Here is a 16,159-nt window from a genome sequence, read left to right as displayed (position 1 = left end):
AGACATCAATGTCACCTTGTCCAGTTCTGCGGCCTGTCTTTGCAGCTCTACCTGTGGCTGCCATGCATCCGTTATGCATGGGGTCCAGGCATCTGCTTGTTTGACTGTATGTGCAGCTTTGTCTGTGACCGCCATGTGTCATTCCATATGGGGTCTAGTGTTGATCGTGAATATTCTTATCGCAAATCTTTATCGGCACTTCGAGAAATCGCAAAGATGTAGACTATAGTGCTATATATTCATAATTGCAAATATTCTAGATTTTTTTCATCAGTAACCTCCCTTCTTGCTTGTGGGCCAATGAGAAGGCTGCAATGCTTTTGTCAGAGCTTAGCAACATCCCTAGCAACCAATAGGAAAGTTGCCTACCCCTTACTATATAAGAACCTTCCCAGCAGCCATTTTCTGAAGTTTTTTGGCAGTTCTGAGAGATAGAGAGCAGTGTCATTACTGTGCTCTGTGCTTTCATCTGGATCCTATTCCTTTTCCAATCGGTGTACCACCGATGAGGTGAGGAGATTGCCTCAGGCAGCACCAGGTATGGGCAAGAGGGGGGCAGAGAAAGGGGAATTATCTGTTTCTTCAGTATAGTATTGGGAAGCACAGTGGGCACAGTATGTGGCGCTGTATTACCCTGTATGTTCTGTAGCTCTGTATGTAATGTTTTCCAAGTATGCCTTTAACAGTAGGGCTGGAGGCAAGGGGTTAGGTTAAGAAATTGGCATTTGGCGTTGGGGCTCACCTGTGACTTCCATGTGTCGTTCCGCACAGGATCCATGCATCTGCTCATCTGCCTGTTTATGCAGCTCTGTCTGTGATAGAAGGATCTTCTATCTTCATTCAGCAGGACCTGCGCTGACGTCACCGCGCTCACCACGTGGTGAGCACGATTACATCTTCAAAGGTCCTTTTGCAGGTCCTCAAGGAAGAACAAAGAAGACGATGCCAGCTGCGCAATTAAGTGGATGAGATGAGTTAATTTTTTTTTTCTTACCCCTCAAGCAACATTTTACTAAGCATTCTGTATTCAGAACCATGTTATAAGGGAAAACAATATAGTAAATGGACTTTAATCAATTTACTAACATCATCTCCTAGCAACCATGCGTGAAATGCGCATTGCATCCGCACTTGCTTACAGATGCTACACGATTTTCACGCAGCCCCATTCATTACTATGGGGCCTGTGTTGCGTGAAAAACGCAGACTATAGCACATGCTGCGATTTTCACCTAACGCACAAGTGATGCGTGAAAATCACCGCTCATCTGCACAGCCCCATTGAAGTGAATGGGTCCGGATACATTGCGGGTGCAATGCGTTCACCTCACCCATTGCACCCGCGCGGAATTCTCGCCCGTGTGAAAGGGGCTTTAGAAATGAATGGAGAAACTGACTCATAACTACAACCACCAGTAAAAAAATAAAAATAAATCACTACAAGTTCCATCATGCACTTTTCTAATGGAACAGAGAATAAATATTTTTGTCGAAGTGCTTCTTTAGTATATATTTAGTATATATTAGTATTTAGTATATATTTAGTATATATTAGTATTTAGTATATATTTAGTATATATTAGTATTTAGTATATATTTAGTAAATATTTGGTATATATTTTTATGGGAGTGGTATTAGTTATCTTGTGCACCCCAATAAACACCATTCTTCTGATTATTTTCACAGGACAGGAATGCTAGGAATGAAATTGTTTCTATAGTCTGCCATGAGAAAAGGTCCAAAGTGCTTTATAATTGTCAGTAGCAAAATTACTCACTAAGCAAATGAAATCTATTTAAATGCAACCGTGTCAGATTGCATGAGCAGCTCTTGGGTGATTGTGCTTCCAGCTGCAATCACTAATGTATTGTCTGATCACAACTACTGTATGAATAAAGAATTGACCAAGACACTTCAGAGAATGAGATTTATTTAGACGCAACAACGTCTGACTATGAGATATTCAGTATCCAAGAGATTGTTATGTTAAGCTATTTAACTTTGCAGCCATTATAATGAGTATCTTTATTTTTATGAAAAGTAGAATTATCCAGCACTATGAGCAATAAAACATAATTCATCATCAATACTTTCTCGCCTTCAGAGCTTTAAATTGAATTTAGGTGCTTGGTGTAGTGTAAAGTGAATTGACCATGGTCTCCAGAATAGCACAGTAGGATTTCAACCAAGTTCCAAGGCATCTTACTATTAATCTCTTCAGAGCGAGATTGGCAGAGAAAAATAAAAATTGATCCAGAACATTAATATTGAGTACATCAGAGTCTCATGAGATTCCTATTAGTTTCAAAATAAATGTTCTTCTTATGTTCTTTGGCGCTGTCTCCATGAACTAACATGCTCTCCTTCAATAGAGCAGATCCCTATAGATGTGTACATCATAGCATCATTTTTTATCTTTTTCTGAAGTCTGAAAATACTAAGGGGTCATGTTATCCTCCTTCACCTTTCTTGTCTTCTGATCTGAAAAATGTCTGATGCCATTTTGAGAAATTTGCTTGAATCAAATCAACAAAAATTTGAATTCAGATTTGAACCATTTTTTCCCCTGAAAAATTCTGGTCAAATTTGATTTGTTTAGAATCGATTTGCTGATCTCTAAGTGACAACACACAAAGTCCCTTTGGCTCTATTTAACTGTAGGGTGCATATGTGCCTCTAGCCTTTTAACATTTTTGGTTACTCTTATTAAGAATGAGGGCCATTTAACTTTTTCATTATAAAAAGATCTATATAAGAATTTACAGATTTGTAAAAGCTCTGCTCAGAATTATTTGTAGTGTTGCTCAAGCCAAAAAATATTTCTTGCTCACTTGTCTTTCTCACCCTGTTCATTGTTTCAAGGCTCCAGTATTACAGTCCCACCACTATCCCTATTGCCTTCTTCCTGCTGGAAATGCCTCTCACTGTCAGTAGCATCCAAGCATGCATACTCTAATCTTCCCCAGTCTGTGGCTGGTTACCCTGGGTAATCTTCCAGAGCAATAACTTCTAGTTTGCTAGTTTACCTCATGAGTGTGCTGTTTGTTTGCCTGTTCCATGTACCGACTTCTGCCTGACTTCTGGATCTGACCCTTTGCTACCTCACCTGACCCCATACTAGCCCTGAACTGCTCACCTTGACATCGTATCTGTCTATTGGACTGTAAGTAGTCTGCCTGCACTGATCTCGACCCATTCTTGACTACGGTTTTTCTTGATCCCTTGGTGTCCTGCACCGGTGTCTCTTGACCCTCATGGATCAACAGTCACTTGAGCAGAAATTGTTAGTAGGGGTATTAGCTTGTGGGTTCTCATGCAGCACAGTCTAGATCCCTGTACAGGGTTTAAAGGAGGAGTAGCCCCAAGTCAAGTCTATTCAAGTGACATAGCAGATCCACATACACTTTGCTTCATTCTCTAGTTGGAGGTGTTATCTACTTTGGACAATGATGTTTTGTTAAAAGCTTAATATACAATAAGCTGAGCTATCTTGCTGTTGGATCCCCTAGCTATCAATTGCAGCTACTAGGGGAACACAGCAATAGTTAAAAGGGTTATCCAACTCCTATAATGCCTGGAGCCCCTCACACAGGTTGCACTTGCCTTGCTTTCCGACACCTACATAGCTTCTGATGCCTGCAAGGCCGCCGTTGTGGCTCCCAGTTGCGTAGATCAACACATCTGGTGATGGGGGGAGGCAGCCAATAGCAGGCCACGACACGGGATGAGCCTTCCTAGCATCGCGGGTGACGCTAGGAAGGTTGGTCACTGTCACGGCATGCTACTGGCTGTCCCCCTTCCCCCCCAATGGTGGATTATAATAGGGGCATTTTGGTCGGCAGCCCCAGGCCCAATGTCATCCCAAAACACCCAAGTGCCATTATATGTTGATAATTTCAGCTGTCACTAAGCGCAGCACTAGCACTGCGCTAAGAACAGCAGGTGGGAGGGTTAGGATAAAGAGGAGGAACTCAACAGCAACACCTCCTCCAATCAGCTAGCAGCTGGGTGCCTGGTGTGCCCGCCCCTCTCTGATGTCTTCAGTGGAAGTTTCCATCCCAGCGCTAGCTAGGGTTACCATGCTGCTGGCGGTAAACTACTGGGCTGCCCTGTTTGCTGCGCTCCCAGGCCAGCTGAGAGGTCAGAAGGAAGCAGCAGAAGCACTCTGACTGAGTGATGGAGCTCAGGGTGAGGTGAGAATTGATGACAGGAGAACCGGCCATTTGCCTCAGCAGGAAAACAGAATTTACAGCTGTTAGGGTCAGGTCAGATAGGAGCATAGACTCTACTTCTCTAGTGCACATGTATTCTTTAATATGGGACCTGAGGCATGTGTTACTCCAGCTAACCCTCCTCAAAGGTAAAAGGATGGGATATGGTGGAACATGCTCAGCTCTGCTCCTGGTTAATAACAAAGGGAGAAGCTGAGCTGTGAGACCTGCAGAAGATCTGTCACAGGGGTCACAATGACTAGTGTGGACAGTCCTGCTGCAGTGATTAACGCTATAGGCGCTCCTCTGCTTTATACCTATGGTATCTAAAAATAAATCAAACTTAAAGGGGAAGGCTGGGTGCACATCACATTTTTGCTATCCATTTAACATATGCAAAAAGTACATATGTTAATGGATGCCTCAGCCATGCAGTGTCATATGTTCACTATAGAGTTCCATTGTAAAAGAAAAATAAATAAATATGTCTATGTTAACGTATACGTTTTTTTTTTTACCAGACTCTGCAGCATAGAAGTGTGTTGTGCTATCCCTTTCTTTCCTCAGCGTATACATTAAACAGATGGCAAACACGTGATGTGAACCCACCCTAACCTTTTATTTAACTCCTACACTACCAGTAGAGATGAGTAAAGCGAGCTTCGGATCATAGATGTTCTATGATCCGAAGATCACTTTGCTTATCCCTAACTACCAGCACCGTAAATGTACAGTGCTGTTCGTCTATTTAAATATGACGCCCACAAGCGTAGAAGGCACCATAGCCGATGGGCTTATGCTGTTTCAAACAGCAGAGGCCCGAGGCTAATGTCTGCTATCAGGGTACTATATACTGTAGTATACTATATACTCTGGGGTGTTGTACACTATACACTATGAGAGGCTGGGAATGTTATACTATATATGTGGTATAGTTTTATTTAATATTTACCCCCCCAAAAAAATAACACGAAAGGGGAGATGGTCGGGGCAAATGGAAGAAGGGGGCACAAGATAGGTAAACAGCCCCGGGCCTATGATATACTTAATCTGCCCCTGCCCCCCCCCCCCCCATCGACGGATGTTTTGATCCGTGCAATGGGGAGATGCTGCATTTGTGCGGCGATAAAGAGCGGCGCGGATGCCGGAAAGCGGGATAGGTATAATCTATATCGGGGGCCAGGCCATTATAGGGGGAATTTTAGGGGTTGGATAACCCCTTTCATTCCTCTTCAGTGCTACCACAGTTGAAGTGAAGCACTGCACAGATACCATTGACATTAATGGACTTTCTGCGTACAGTCTCGGACTGGGGTGCCTAGGGCCCACCAGTAAAATTTATTTTAGGGGCCCACCGTACAGATACATTCAAATATTACCTGCTCACACAGCAGCAAGATGCTACCAGATTATTGAATATGGGGGTGCCTGCAGCAACATTGAGAAGGTAGGTCCTGGGGAGAAGAGGACACTTGTAGCTTTCCTCTATACTAGAAGTCATCTCAGCTCTGATCGTGTCTATATTAATAAACTGTGGAGTTTCTTTAACAATCTATCAAGTTTTTTTATATGAACATAGGCTGGTTGAGGTGCTGTACATTGAATGTATATACAGTCAGGTCCATAAATATTGGGACATCGACACAATTCTAGCATTTTTGGCTCTATACACCACCACAATGGATTTGAAATGAAACAAACAAGACGTGTTTTAACTGCAGACTGTCAGCTTTAATTTGAGGGTATTAACATCCAAATCAGGTGAACGGTGTAGGAATTACAACAGTTTGCATATGTGCCTCCCACCTGTTAGGGGACCAAAAGTAATGGGACAATTGGCTTCTCAGCTGTTCCATGGCCAGGTGTGTGTTATTCCCTCATTATCCCAAATACAATGAGCAGATAAAAGGTCCAGAGTTCATTTCAAGTGTGCTATTTGCATTTGGAATTTTTTGCTGTGAACTCTCAAGATGAGATCCAAAGAGTCACTATCAGTGAAGCAAGCCATCATTAGGCGGAAAAAAAACAAAACAAACCCATCAGAGAGATAGCAAAAACATTAGGCGTGGCCAAAACAACTGTTTGCAACATTCTTAAAAAGAAGAGCTCAGCAACACCAAAAGACCCGGAAGACCACGAAAACAACTGTGGTGGATGACCGAAGAATTATTTCCCTGGTGAAGAAAACACCCTTCAAAACAGTTGGCCAGATCAAGAACACTACAGGAGGTAGGTGTATGTGTGTCAACAATCAAGAGAAGACTTCATCAGAGTGAATACAGAGGGTTCACCACAAGATGAAAACCATTGGTGAGCCTCAAAAACTGGAAGACAGATTAGAGTTTGCCAAACAACATCTAAAAAAGCCTTCACAGTTCTGGAACAACATCCTATAGACAGATGAGACCAAGATCAACTATTACCAGAGTTATGGGAAGAGAAGAGTAAAGAGAAGGAAAGGAACCGCTTATTATCCTAAGTACTGTATACCACCTCATCAGTGAAGCATGGTGGTGGTAGTGTCATGGCGTGGGCATGTATGGCTGCCAATGGAACTGGTTCTCTTGTATTTATTGATGATGTGACTGCTGACAAAAGCAGCAGGATGAATTCTGAAGTGTTTCAGGCAATATTATCTGCTCATATTCAGTCAAATGCTTCAGAACTCATTGGACGGCGCTTCACAGTGCAGATGGACAATGACCTAAAGCATACTGCAAAAGCAACCAAAGAGTTTTTTAAGGGAAAGAAGTGGAATGTTTTGCAATGACCAAGTCAATCACCTGACCTGAATCCGATTGAGCATGCATTTCACTTGCTGAAGACAAAACTGAAGGGAAAATACCCCAAGAACAAGCAGGAACTGAAGACAGTTGCAGTAGAGGCCTGGCAGAGCATCACCAGGGATGAAACCTAGCGTCTGGTGATGTCTATGCGTTCCAGACTTCAGGCTGTAATTGACTGCAAAGGATTTGCAACCAAGTATTAAAAAGTGAAAGTTTGATTTATGATTATTATGTCCCATTACTTTTGGTCCCTTAACAAGTGGGAGGCACATATGCAAACTGTTGTAATTCCTACACCGTTCACCTGATTTTGGTGTAAATACCCTCAAATTAAAGCTGACAGTCTGCAGGTAAAGCACATCTTATTCGTTTCATTTCAAATCCATTGTGGTGGTGTATAGAGCCAAAAATGTTAGAATTGTGTTGATGTCCTAATATTTATGGACCTGACTGTATGTAGTGCAGTAAGTTTACTGTGTTATGTGCCTTTTGTGCAAGGAGTGGGACATAGGGGACCACCTTGCTCAGGGGCCCACCAGGGGATTCACCTGCACCCCTGTGGGCCAGACTGAGCCTGTCTGCATAATGTGGACATGCAGGGTCCTCCAGAGTGTTCTCCACTCTGCCTTGAGCAGATGAATGTTAGGAAGGAAGTGTTCCTTCCCGACAATCACCTACTCGTCACTGGTGGAGAAAGCTGCGTTTACATGCAGAAATATCCTCCACAGTATGGGTAGCAGTGATTGCTAATGCAACTGCTTGTCCTGCAGAATCATTGTTTGCTCTCAGAAGAGTGCTGTTTAGAATGCATGATCTGCTGCTGGCAAACAATGATTTAGGTGACCACACGAACGATTTTATTATGGAACCTTTACACCAGTAGATTATCTCTAACGAGTGTTTGCACGAATACTTGTTAGCGATAATCTGCCGGATGTTTGGGCAGTGTAAAGGGGCTTTTACAGATGAGGGTTTTAAACATCCTGTTAACTCAGTATTCTGTGACTAGGTATTTGAAATCAGACAAGCCTTTAAATTCTAATGAGAAATCTCTTAAAAAATATATAATTTTATGACCAATTAGACCATTTTTACATGCAATATTCAAAGTAAAGCTTTAGGCATGCTCTCTTATTGTGTTACTACAAGATTTAGTTGCAAAAGGTGATGTTATGGGGACCGTTATTGATTTTTGTGCATTATGTAATTTGTTGCATGTAATTCAGTTTTTGAGTTCACAACCTCTCATTTCTAATGGTCGCATTCCTATAGTGCAAGAGAAAATACCTTGCCCTATAAAATATTTATCATTTTCGCTTGTTTTACAGGTGCCTGAAATGTGCAGATGCTCCTTGTCAAAAGAGTTGCCCGACTAACTTGGATATTAAGTCATTCATCACAAGTATTGCAAATAAGGTAAAACCGTCTAGCATATATATGTATCAAATCCTAAGACACCTCCACTGGGAAATAATACTCAGAATCACATACTGTATACTTATACTGCATATGAAGGAGGATAATGTATGAAACAGTTTACAAGGCTGAATTTGAAATGAGGATAAGCACACAAATATTTACTATGGCTCCATACAACCTCTGAGTCGTACAGAGCTGTAACATGGTAAAACAAAACATGCAATGCAACAGCTCTCTGCAAACCAAATAGAGTACAAAAATGAATAATAATTGCTAGTGCTATACTTATAAATTAGAGATGCTTGGCAAATACATTTTGTACAAAATTATTTGAGCCCGTCTGCGCACGTCAAGGCGATCTCTATAAGACGGGTTCCTAACACTAAATTCTACCTGTTATGTGCCATGACGGCTACCATACAATTCAGGGAGTGTAGGTTCCACATGCATGCTGGGCCTGATTAAATTTCTGTCATCTTTGGTGCCAAAATGGCCTCTATTATATCCAAGGAATTCAGGTACCAACATGCATGCCGAGCATAGACTTATGTTGGGCCCTAGTGGAAAAATAACTTGTCATCTTCCACACTGTAACATAGAGCTATTCTCCTCTAGAAGCATTGTTTCTAGGAAAGAATAAGCCCTTAATACGGTGCCATTTCAAGCAGTAAGTGCCTAGGGCTCTGTAGTACAAAAATTTTGTTTGCAACAACAGGTAAATCACGGTTAGGGATGAGGAGTCTACGGATGCTGTGTTCCGAAATCGTGACCGAATCTCAGTCATGCTTGCATCTATATCAGTAGGTACCATGATAATTTGATACAACCAGCATTCATGAAATAATCTCTGCCATCACAATATAAAAAAATATAATTTCTTTGCATACGGAGACATGCGTCAATATTTAGAAAATTGACCTTGCCTTAGCATTGCACTTATCGAAACGTTTATCAGATCAGTGGTCATTTTTATCTAGTTGAAACTTAAAGGGATTTTCCCTTATATTTTATGTAATGCTCCAGCCTGCCTCCTGAGAAAGAAAAAGAAGATTCATGCTAGCCTGTTCCACGCGGCTTCCGTCCTCCACTGACTCCAGTCCCTGCACTGCTTACATCTGACTGGTCATGGACATGGTGACACGCATTGCTCCAGAGATGATGTGACTATAAGCAGAGAGGTGGGACTGGAAGATGAAGAAAGCAGAGGGTCAGAGCTGAGTGGAGCAAGAAAGTATGAATATTCTTTTTCAGGAGACAACCTAAGGGCAGGGGCGTAACTACAATAGCGGCAGACCATCCGCTGGCTATGGGGCCCAGGGCAAGAGGGGGACCATTTTTAGTTGGGATTATCTCTTCTACTGGAGGTGAAAACTCTATCCTGTGTGGGGGGCCTGGTTTGATCCTTGCTATGGGGTCCCTACATCTCTATGTACGCCACTGCCTAAGGGCATTACACAAAATATAAATATTAGAAGCAAAGCCCTTCAAAAACACTCCCATTTTGATCAGATGAAGTCACATGCAAAGTAAATTAATAATTAGAACATAATCACATCATGAACTAATTTTGAACTATTATTTCTGCTGGTTTCTTCCCTGTTTTGCCATTCATTGATGCTTTTTATGCATAGGCTTCATGCACATGACCATTAGTGTTGAGCGTAGTTTAGAAATATTCAATTTGGCTGCTTTGCTGAATTTCACAAATAAATTTTGCTTTGTGATGAACTACTTCATCACAAAGCAAATTTCTTTGTAAGTAGCGGGAGCAATGACGTGGAACAGTGATGGTGCCGCCCCTGTTACTGAACCCCTCAGATACCGCGTTCATTGATGATCACAGCATCTGAGAATAACAGTGAGAGGTTTCAGGGGTTAATCCAGTAAAAAAAAATATATAATACTCCATTTGAGCACGTACAGGCCACTGCGGCCATCTTGATTGAAGACACCACACAAAATCTTACGTGGTGCGTGATTCATGGTGGCCGGAGTGGTGAAATCATATGTCACTGTGCACAATATTTCATGTGGGATCTTCAATCAAGATGGCCTTGGCGGCCTCATCGCAATAACATGGATGAGGTGAGTATGTTGTTTTTTGTTTTTTAATTGAAGAAAGAACTTCGTGGCACCCTGTTGTAGGTACGGTACTGGAAGTCGGGTTCCCACCCATTGTATCAAGAAGAATATAAACTCCAGTTTATGCGATGTGACAAATTTCATTTAATCAAAAATTATTTCATTCATTTCCGATTAGATGAAATTTGTCACATCGCATAAACTGGAGTTTATATTCTTCTTGTTTTTTTTTGTTTTTTATGCCATTTCTGGGAAAATTGATTCGTTACCACAAAGCACAAGAAAATTCTGCTTTGTGGCAAATAAAATTTTTCCTAAAATTCTGATCAATCTCCACTTTGGACACTTCAATTTGCTCAAGATCTGTAAGACAGCACCAATAGAATTCGGTAGTTTTTTTTTTTACAGATGCCTTATGAATCCATTAAAAATTGCATGTTCTACTGCATACCTCAGCTCGGAATCTTCTAGAGAGTACGGTGCTTTAGGTACACCATGTGTTGACACAAGAGCCTGCTCCTCCCTAATGCAAACATATAGGTGTGCTGCTAGATAGAGTCTGTACACACAAAATGAGCCCTTGTCACTAACTGTGCAACTGGCATTTGAGCTTCCACTATTTATTGTAGTCAGGAATCTTTGTTCACATGAAAAAAAAAACCATAATGTACAGATGTAGCCAGCACCAAAATCAGTGCGCCATCCCAGCTATGTAACTTAACACCACCTTTAAGCTTTGGAAGATTTGCAAATAATTAAACTACAGATGTAGCAGGGGTAACACACATACTCTTAACTCAAATTTCTTAACTCATCGCGTTATCTTGAAACAAAAGCCATTGGAAAGCAATTGCTTAACGCATTTAGTTGCATTTAGTTTAGATAATATGTCTCATAAAGCATGTGTGTTAACCCTGCTACATCTGTAAGTTAGTGAGATAAGCTAGTGATATAGTGCATCAGTTTTGACTTTAATGCTGGCTACATCTGCAAGTCAACATAGTCTAAGACTGGTAAAGCAAATGTTAGCAAAGATATTCCACATTCGCTATGTCCATCTCAGATGATTGGTTGAAGCAGACCACATGGCTGAATTCAATATATATCTAGAAGGGAAAGTGTTTAGAAGCTTGGCATAAAGTCGATCCAGAACTCAGAAGTCCTAGCTGGCTTGCATTTTGGAAGGTATCTACAGGGTGGGCCATTTATATGGATACACCTTAATAAAATGGGAATGGTTGGTGATATTAACTTCCTGTTTGTGGCACATTAGTATGCGTGGTGACCATGGCGGCCATTTTGAAGTCGGCCATTTTGAATCCAACTTTTGTTTTTTCAATAGGAAGAGGGTCATGTGACACATCAAACTTATTGGGAATTTCACAAGAGAAACAATGGTGGGCTTGGTTCTAACGTAACTGTATTCTTTCATGAGTTATTTACAAGTTTCTTTTTGTTTACAGCCATTGACATGTCACCGAGGTTAACACGTGAGGAGCGGATAGAAATTGTGTTGATGTCTGGTGAACGCAGTAACCGGGTCATTGCAGCAGATTTCAATGCAAGACACCCTACGAGACCACCCATCTCCCATGCTACAGTTAGCAAACTGCTTGCTAAGTTTCGTGAAACTGGTTCAGTGTTTGCCATTTAAAACACATCCATAGCTGAGCAGCTATGAAGTAACCTTTGAAGCATGGGAGATTTAAACCCCCTGTTCCAGAGGTTTATATAAATATTCCAGTTTAAGTCTCACATGTTTTCTTCCCCAGACTAGGTCATTAATTAATATTTATCCTCTATCCAAATTGGTATATTCCTAATAACATAGAGGAATTGAGGCAGAATCACCATCTTGACCAGTGAGACTCTATCAGCTCTAGATAGAGGGAGTCTCAACCAAGTCCCTATTTTAACCCTAGTTTTTGTTATCAGTGGGATCAAATTAAGTTGTACAGAGTTTTCAACCTTGGGAGATATCGTCATACCCATGTATCGGAAAGTATCAACAATATCTAGCTGGGTTATCGTGGAGTCCTTTTGGGACACCGGATCTAATGGCATCAAAGTTGTCTTTGACCAGTTTATATCTAGGCCTGATACCTCACCAAATAGTTTAACCATGCGGATGATTCTTGGAACAGTCATTTCTGTATTCTCTACAAAAAAAAGAGCATCATCCGCATATAAATAAATGCGATCCTCCGCACCCAGGATTCCGAATCCTTTAATTTGTGCATCCTGCCTAATGGCCAAAGCCAAAGGCTCAATATAAATATCAAATAAGAATGGTGATAATGGGGAGCCCTGGCGAGTACCTCTACTTAAGTCAAAACTAATAGTAAGGTTCCCATTAATACTCAACTTAGCCGTGGGAGATCTATAAAGTAATTTAATCATATTAATGAATCTCTCCCCAAAGTCCATCCTGGCCAGAACCCTCCACAGGAATCGCCACTCCACCCGGTCTGAGGCCTTAGAGGCGTCCAATGACAGGATGGAACGAGCAGACCCCCCAGGAGCCTGCATATTAGCAAAAAGCCGATGGAGATTGTAATGAGTACCCTTTTTTGGGATGAAACCATTCTGGTCAGGATGGACAATGGAGGAGATGACCCCAGAGAGTCTTGTGGCCAAAATCCTTGCCAGGAGCTTTGCATCTGCATTCAACAATGAGATTGGTCTATAGGATCCCAAATCTGTGGGGTCCTTACCTTTTTTTGGAATTAGTATTATTACCGCTTCCATCATTGAACCCGGCAGGTTCCCCTCCTCCACCGATTCAGCAAGGACCGCCAGCAATCTAGGAAAAATAACCTCCTTATATTTAGTATAGAATTCATATGGGAGTCCGTCTGAACCAGGGGTGGAATTACCCGAGCATAATTTAATTGCCCCTTTGAGCTCCTGAATTGAGAGGTCAGCCCCCAGTACCTTCTTTTAAATCGGGGAAATAGTAGGAAAAACAATACCATCGAGATAGGAATCCATCTTTTCATCCGTGATCTGAGAATCGGCTCTATAAAGGCCTTTGAAGTAGTCAAGGAAGGACTCCTCTATGAAGTCTTGTCCACTAACTATCCTCCCATTAGCCAATCGAATGGTATCTATATTTTTTTTGGACTCCTCACTCGAGATCACTCTGGATAGAAGTTTCCCTGGTCGCCCCGATTCCGTAAAGTATTTTTGACCCTTAAAAAAAAGACTCTGTTGAGCCTTCTCCAGCAAAAAGTTAGAGTATGCTTGTGTAGTCTTCTGCATAGTTTCCCTATTTTCCAATGTCCTACTTATATAGAAAGATTGTGGAGCTAAGGAGGCTTGTTTTTTTAAATTTTTCTAATTTTTCCCATACAAATTTTTACCGTACTTTCTCAAATTGGCAATACTACTGACCATTATTCCCCTCATATAGGCCTTGAAAGTATCCCATACTACTTGGATTTTAGCTGAACCACAATTAGTATCCCAAAATTGGCTTGATTTCCTTTTGTATCATTTCATGTTTCTTTATTACTGATAGCCAATAGGGGTTTAATCTAAATGGAAACCTCCCTGTTTGTTTATCATGAGTCAGGCAGAGTTCGAGGAGTAGGGGTAGATGGTCCGAAAATGACCTAATCTCGTACTTCATGCCTTTTACATACCGCAGATATTTTTTTTATTAATCAGGGCATGGTCTATTCTGGACATAGATCTACCTAATTTACTAATACATGAGAAAACCCTTCTCCCCTATCCCAGACTTCCCCAAACATCCTCAAACCCAGCCTCAGAGCAAAAATGTGCCAAGGGGGACCCCTGAACGACGGAGTCTCCCGAGACACCCATAGAAACCCTGTCTACCGCAGGGTTGATAACACAGTTGAAGTCTCCAATAATCAATGTAGGACATTCTGGCCATTTATCAATAAATTTTAACAAACAATTAAGTACTGAGAAAGAGAATGGAGGTGGAATATAGACAAAAGCTAAAATGCACATCTTCCCAGACAATTTACAGTATAATAAGACAAATCTCCCCTGGTGGTCAACAGAAGATGCCTCGCACGTAAAATCAATTGTTCTATGAATGTAGACAGTCACTCCCCTAGAGTGACTAGAAAAGGTAGAGTGATATGTGTGCGCAGCCCATCCCCTGGTGGCCACCCTGGAGGTCTCCCCGGTAAGATGTGTTTCTATCAAACATACAATAGCTGGGAGGTGTACACGCATCAGATCAAAAAAACGCTTGTCTTTTTTAAACAAAAAAAATCATGTTTTAGTGTCTCCACAGTCTGAGAGCCATAGTTTTTTTTATTTTATGGGCGATTGTCTTAGGTAGGGGCTCATGTTTTGCAGGATGAGGTGACGGTTAGATTAGTACTATTCTGGGGGGGAATACGCCTTTTTGATCGCTTGGTGTTGCACTTTTAGTGATGTAAGGTGATGAATAAAGTTTTTTTAACACACTTTTTATTTTATTTTTTTGACAGTGTTCACCTGAGGGGTTAGGTCATGTGATATTTTTATAGAGCCGGTCGATACAGACGCGGCGATACCTAATATGTCTACTTTTATTATTTTCCCAATTTCTTGACAATTTTTTTTTTTACTTTCATTTGGGAAAATGACACTTTTTTTTTTTACTTGAAACTAATTTTTTCACTTTTTTTTTTTACTTTTTATATTTGTCCCACTGTGGGACTTCACCTTTTTTTAGGGTTTGATCCCTGTTTCAATTTAGAACAATACATTATGTATTGTACTGAATTGAACTGTTAGCGTCTTACACAGTAAGACGCTAACAGTTGCCTAGGAGACCCAGCCTGCCAGCTTGATCTCCTGGTCTTCCGTAGATAGCAGGCTCCGATGCCTATCTAAGGCATCGGGGCTGCCATGGCAACCATCGGCCCCCTGTCAGCCCCCTCTCTCTGTAAACCCTGCACGTGCCATGGTCAATGCTGACCGCGGCATGTGAAAGGGTTAATCCGCCGGCATAACCGCATACAGCGATGCCGGCAGATGCAGCAGGGGCCCGGCTGTCAGTAACAGCCGGGCCCGTGCTGCGGATCGGGCGGGTGCAGCTCCTGCACTTGCCCGATCCAATCACGTACATGCACGTAGGAATGCGGTAAGGCACCACATTCCCCATGTACATGTATGTAAAAATGCGATAAGGGTTTAAAGAGAGTTTTTGAGGCATGCTCTGTGATCTGTGCAAAGATTATTTCACAAGGAGGGCGAGTATATTGGGACTATTGGGATTAGTGGATCCTATTTTCCCTATATTTACTTGATATACAGTACAGACCAAAAGTTTGGACACACCTTCTCATTCAAAGAGTTTTCTTTATTTTCATGACTATGAAAATTGTAGATTCCCACTGAAGGCATCAAAACTATGAATTAACACATGTGGAATTATATACATAACAAACAAGTGTGAAACAACTGAAAATATGTCATATTCTAGGTTCTTCAAAGTAGCCACCTTTTGCTTTGATTACTGCTTTGCACACTCTTGGCATTCTCTTGATGAGCTTCAAGAGGTAGTCCCCTGAAATGGTTTTCACTTCACAGGTGTGCCCTGTCAGGTTTAATAAGTGGGATTTCTTGCCTTATAAATGGGGTTGGGACCATCAGTTGCGTTTAGGAGAAGTCAGGTGGATACACAGCTGATA

At 41.5% G+C, this 16,159-nt stretch overlaps 1 protein-coding gene across 2 annotated transcripts in view; it reads left to right on the top strand.

The window, feature by feature from the left end:
• DPYD (dihydropyrimidine dehydrogenase) overlaps positions 1 to 16,159 on the top strand; it is a 1,571,083-nt gene that overhangs the window by 403,910 nt on the left and 1,151,014 nt on the right. For both annotated transcript variants that reach the window (XM_040406865.1, XM_040406866.1), the window contains exon 4: positions 8,327 to 8,414. In XM_040406865.1, coding sequence (XP_040262799.1) covers positions 8,327 to 8,414 — 88 coding nt within the window. The remainder of the gene's footprint in view (positions 1 to 8,326; positions 8,415 to 16,159) is intronic.

This window comes from Bufo bufo, chromosome 9 (genome assembly GCF_905171765.1).
Source record: "Bufo bufo chromosome 9, aBufBuf1.1, whole genome shotgun sequence".
Lineage (NCBI taxonomy): Eukaryota > Metazoa > Chordata > Amphibia > Anura > Bufonidae > Bufo > Bufo bufo.
This window is presented reverse-complemented; position numbering and strand designations above follow the sequence as displayed.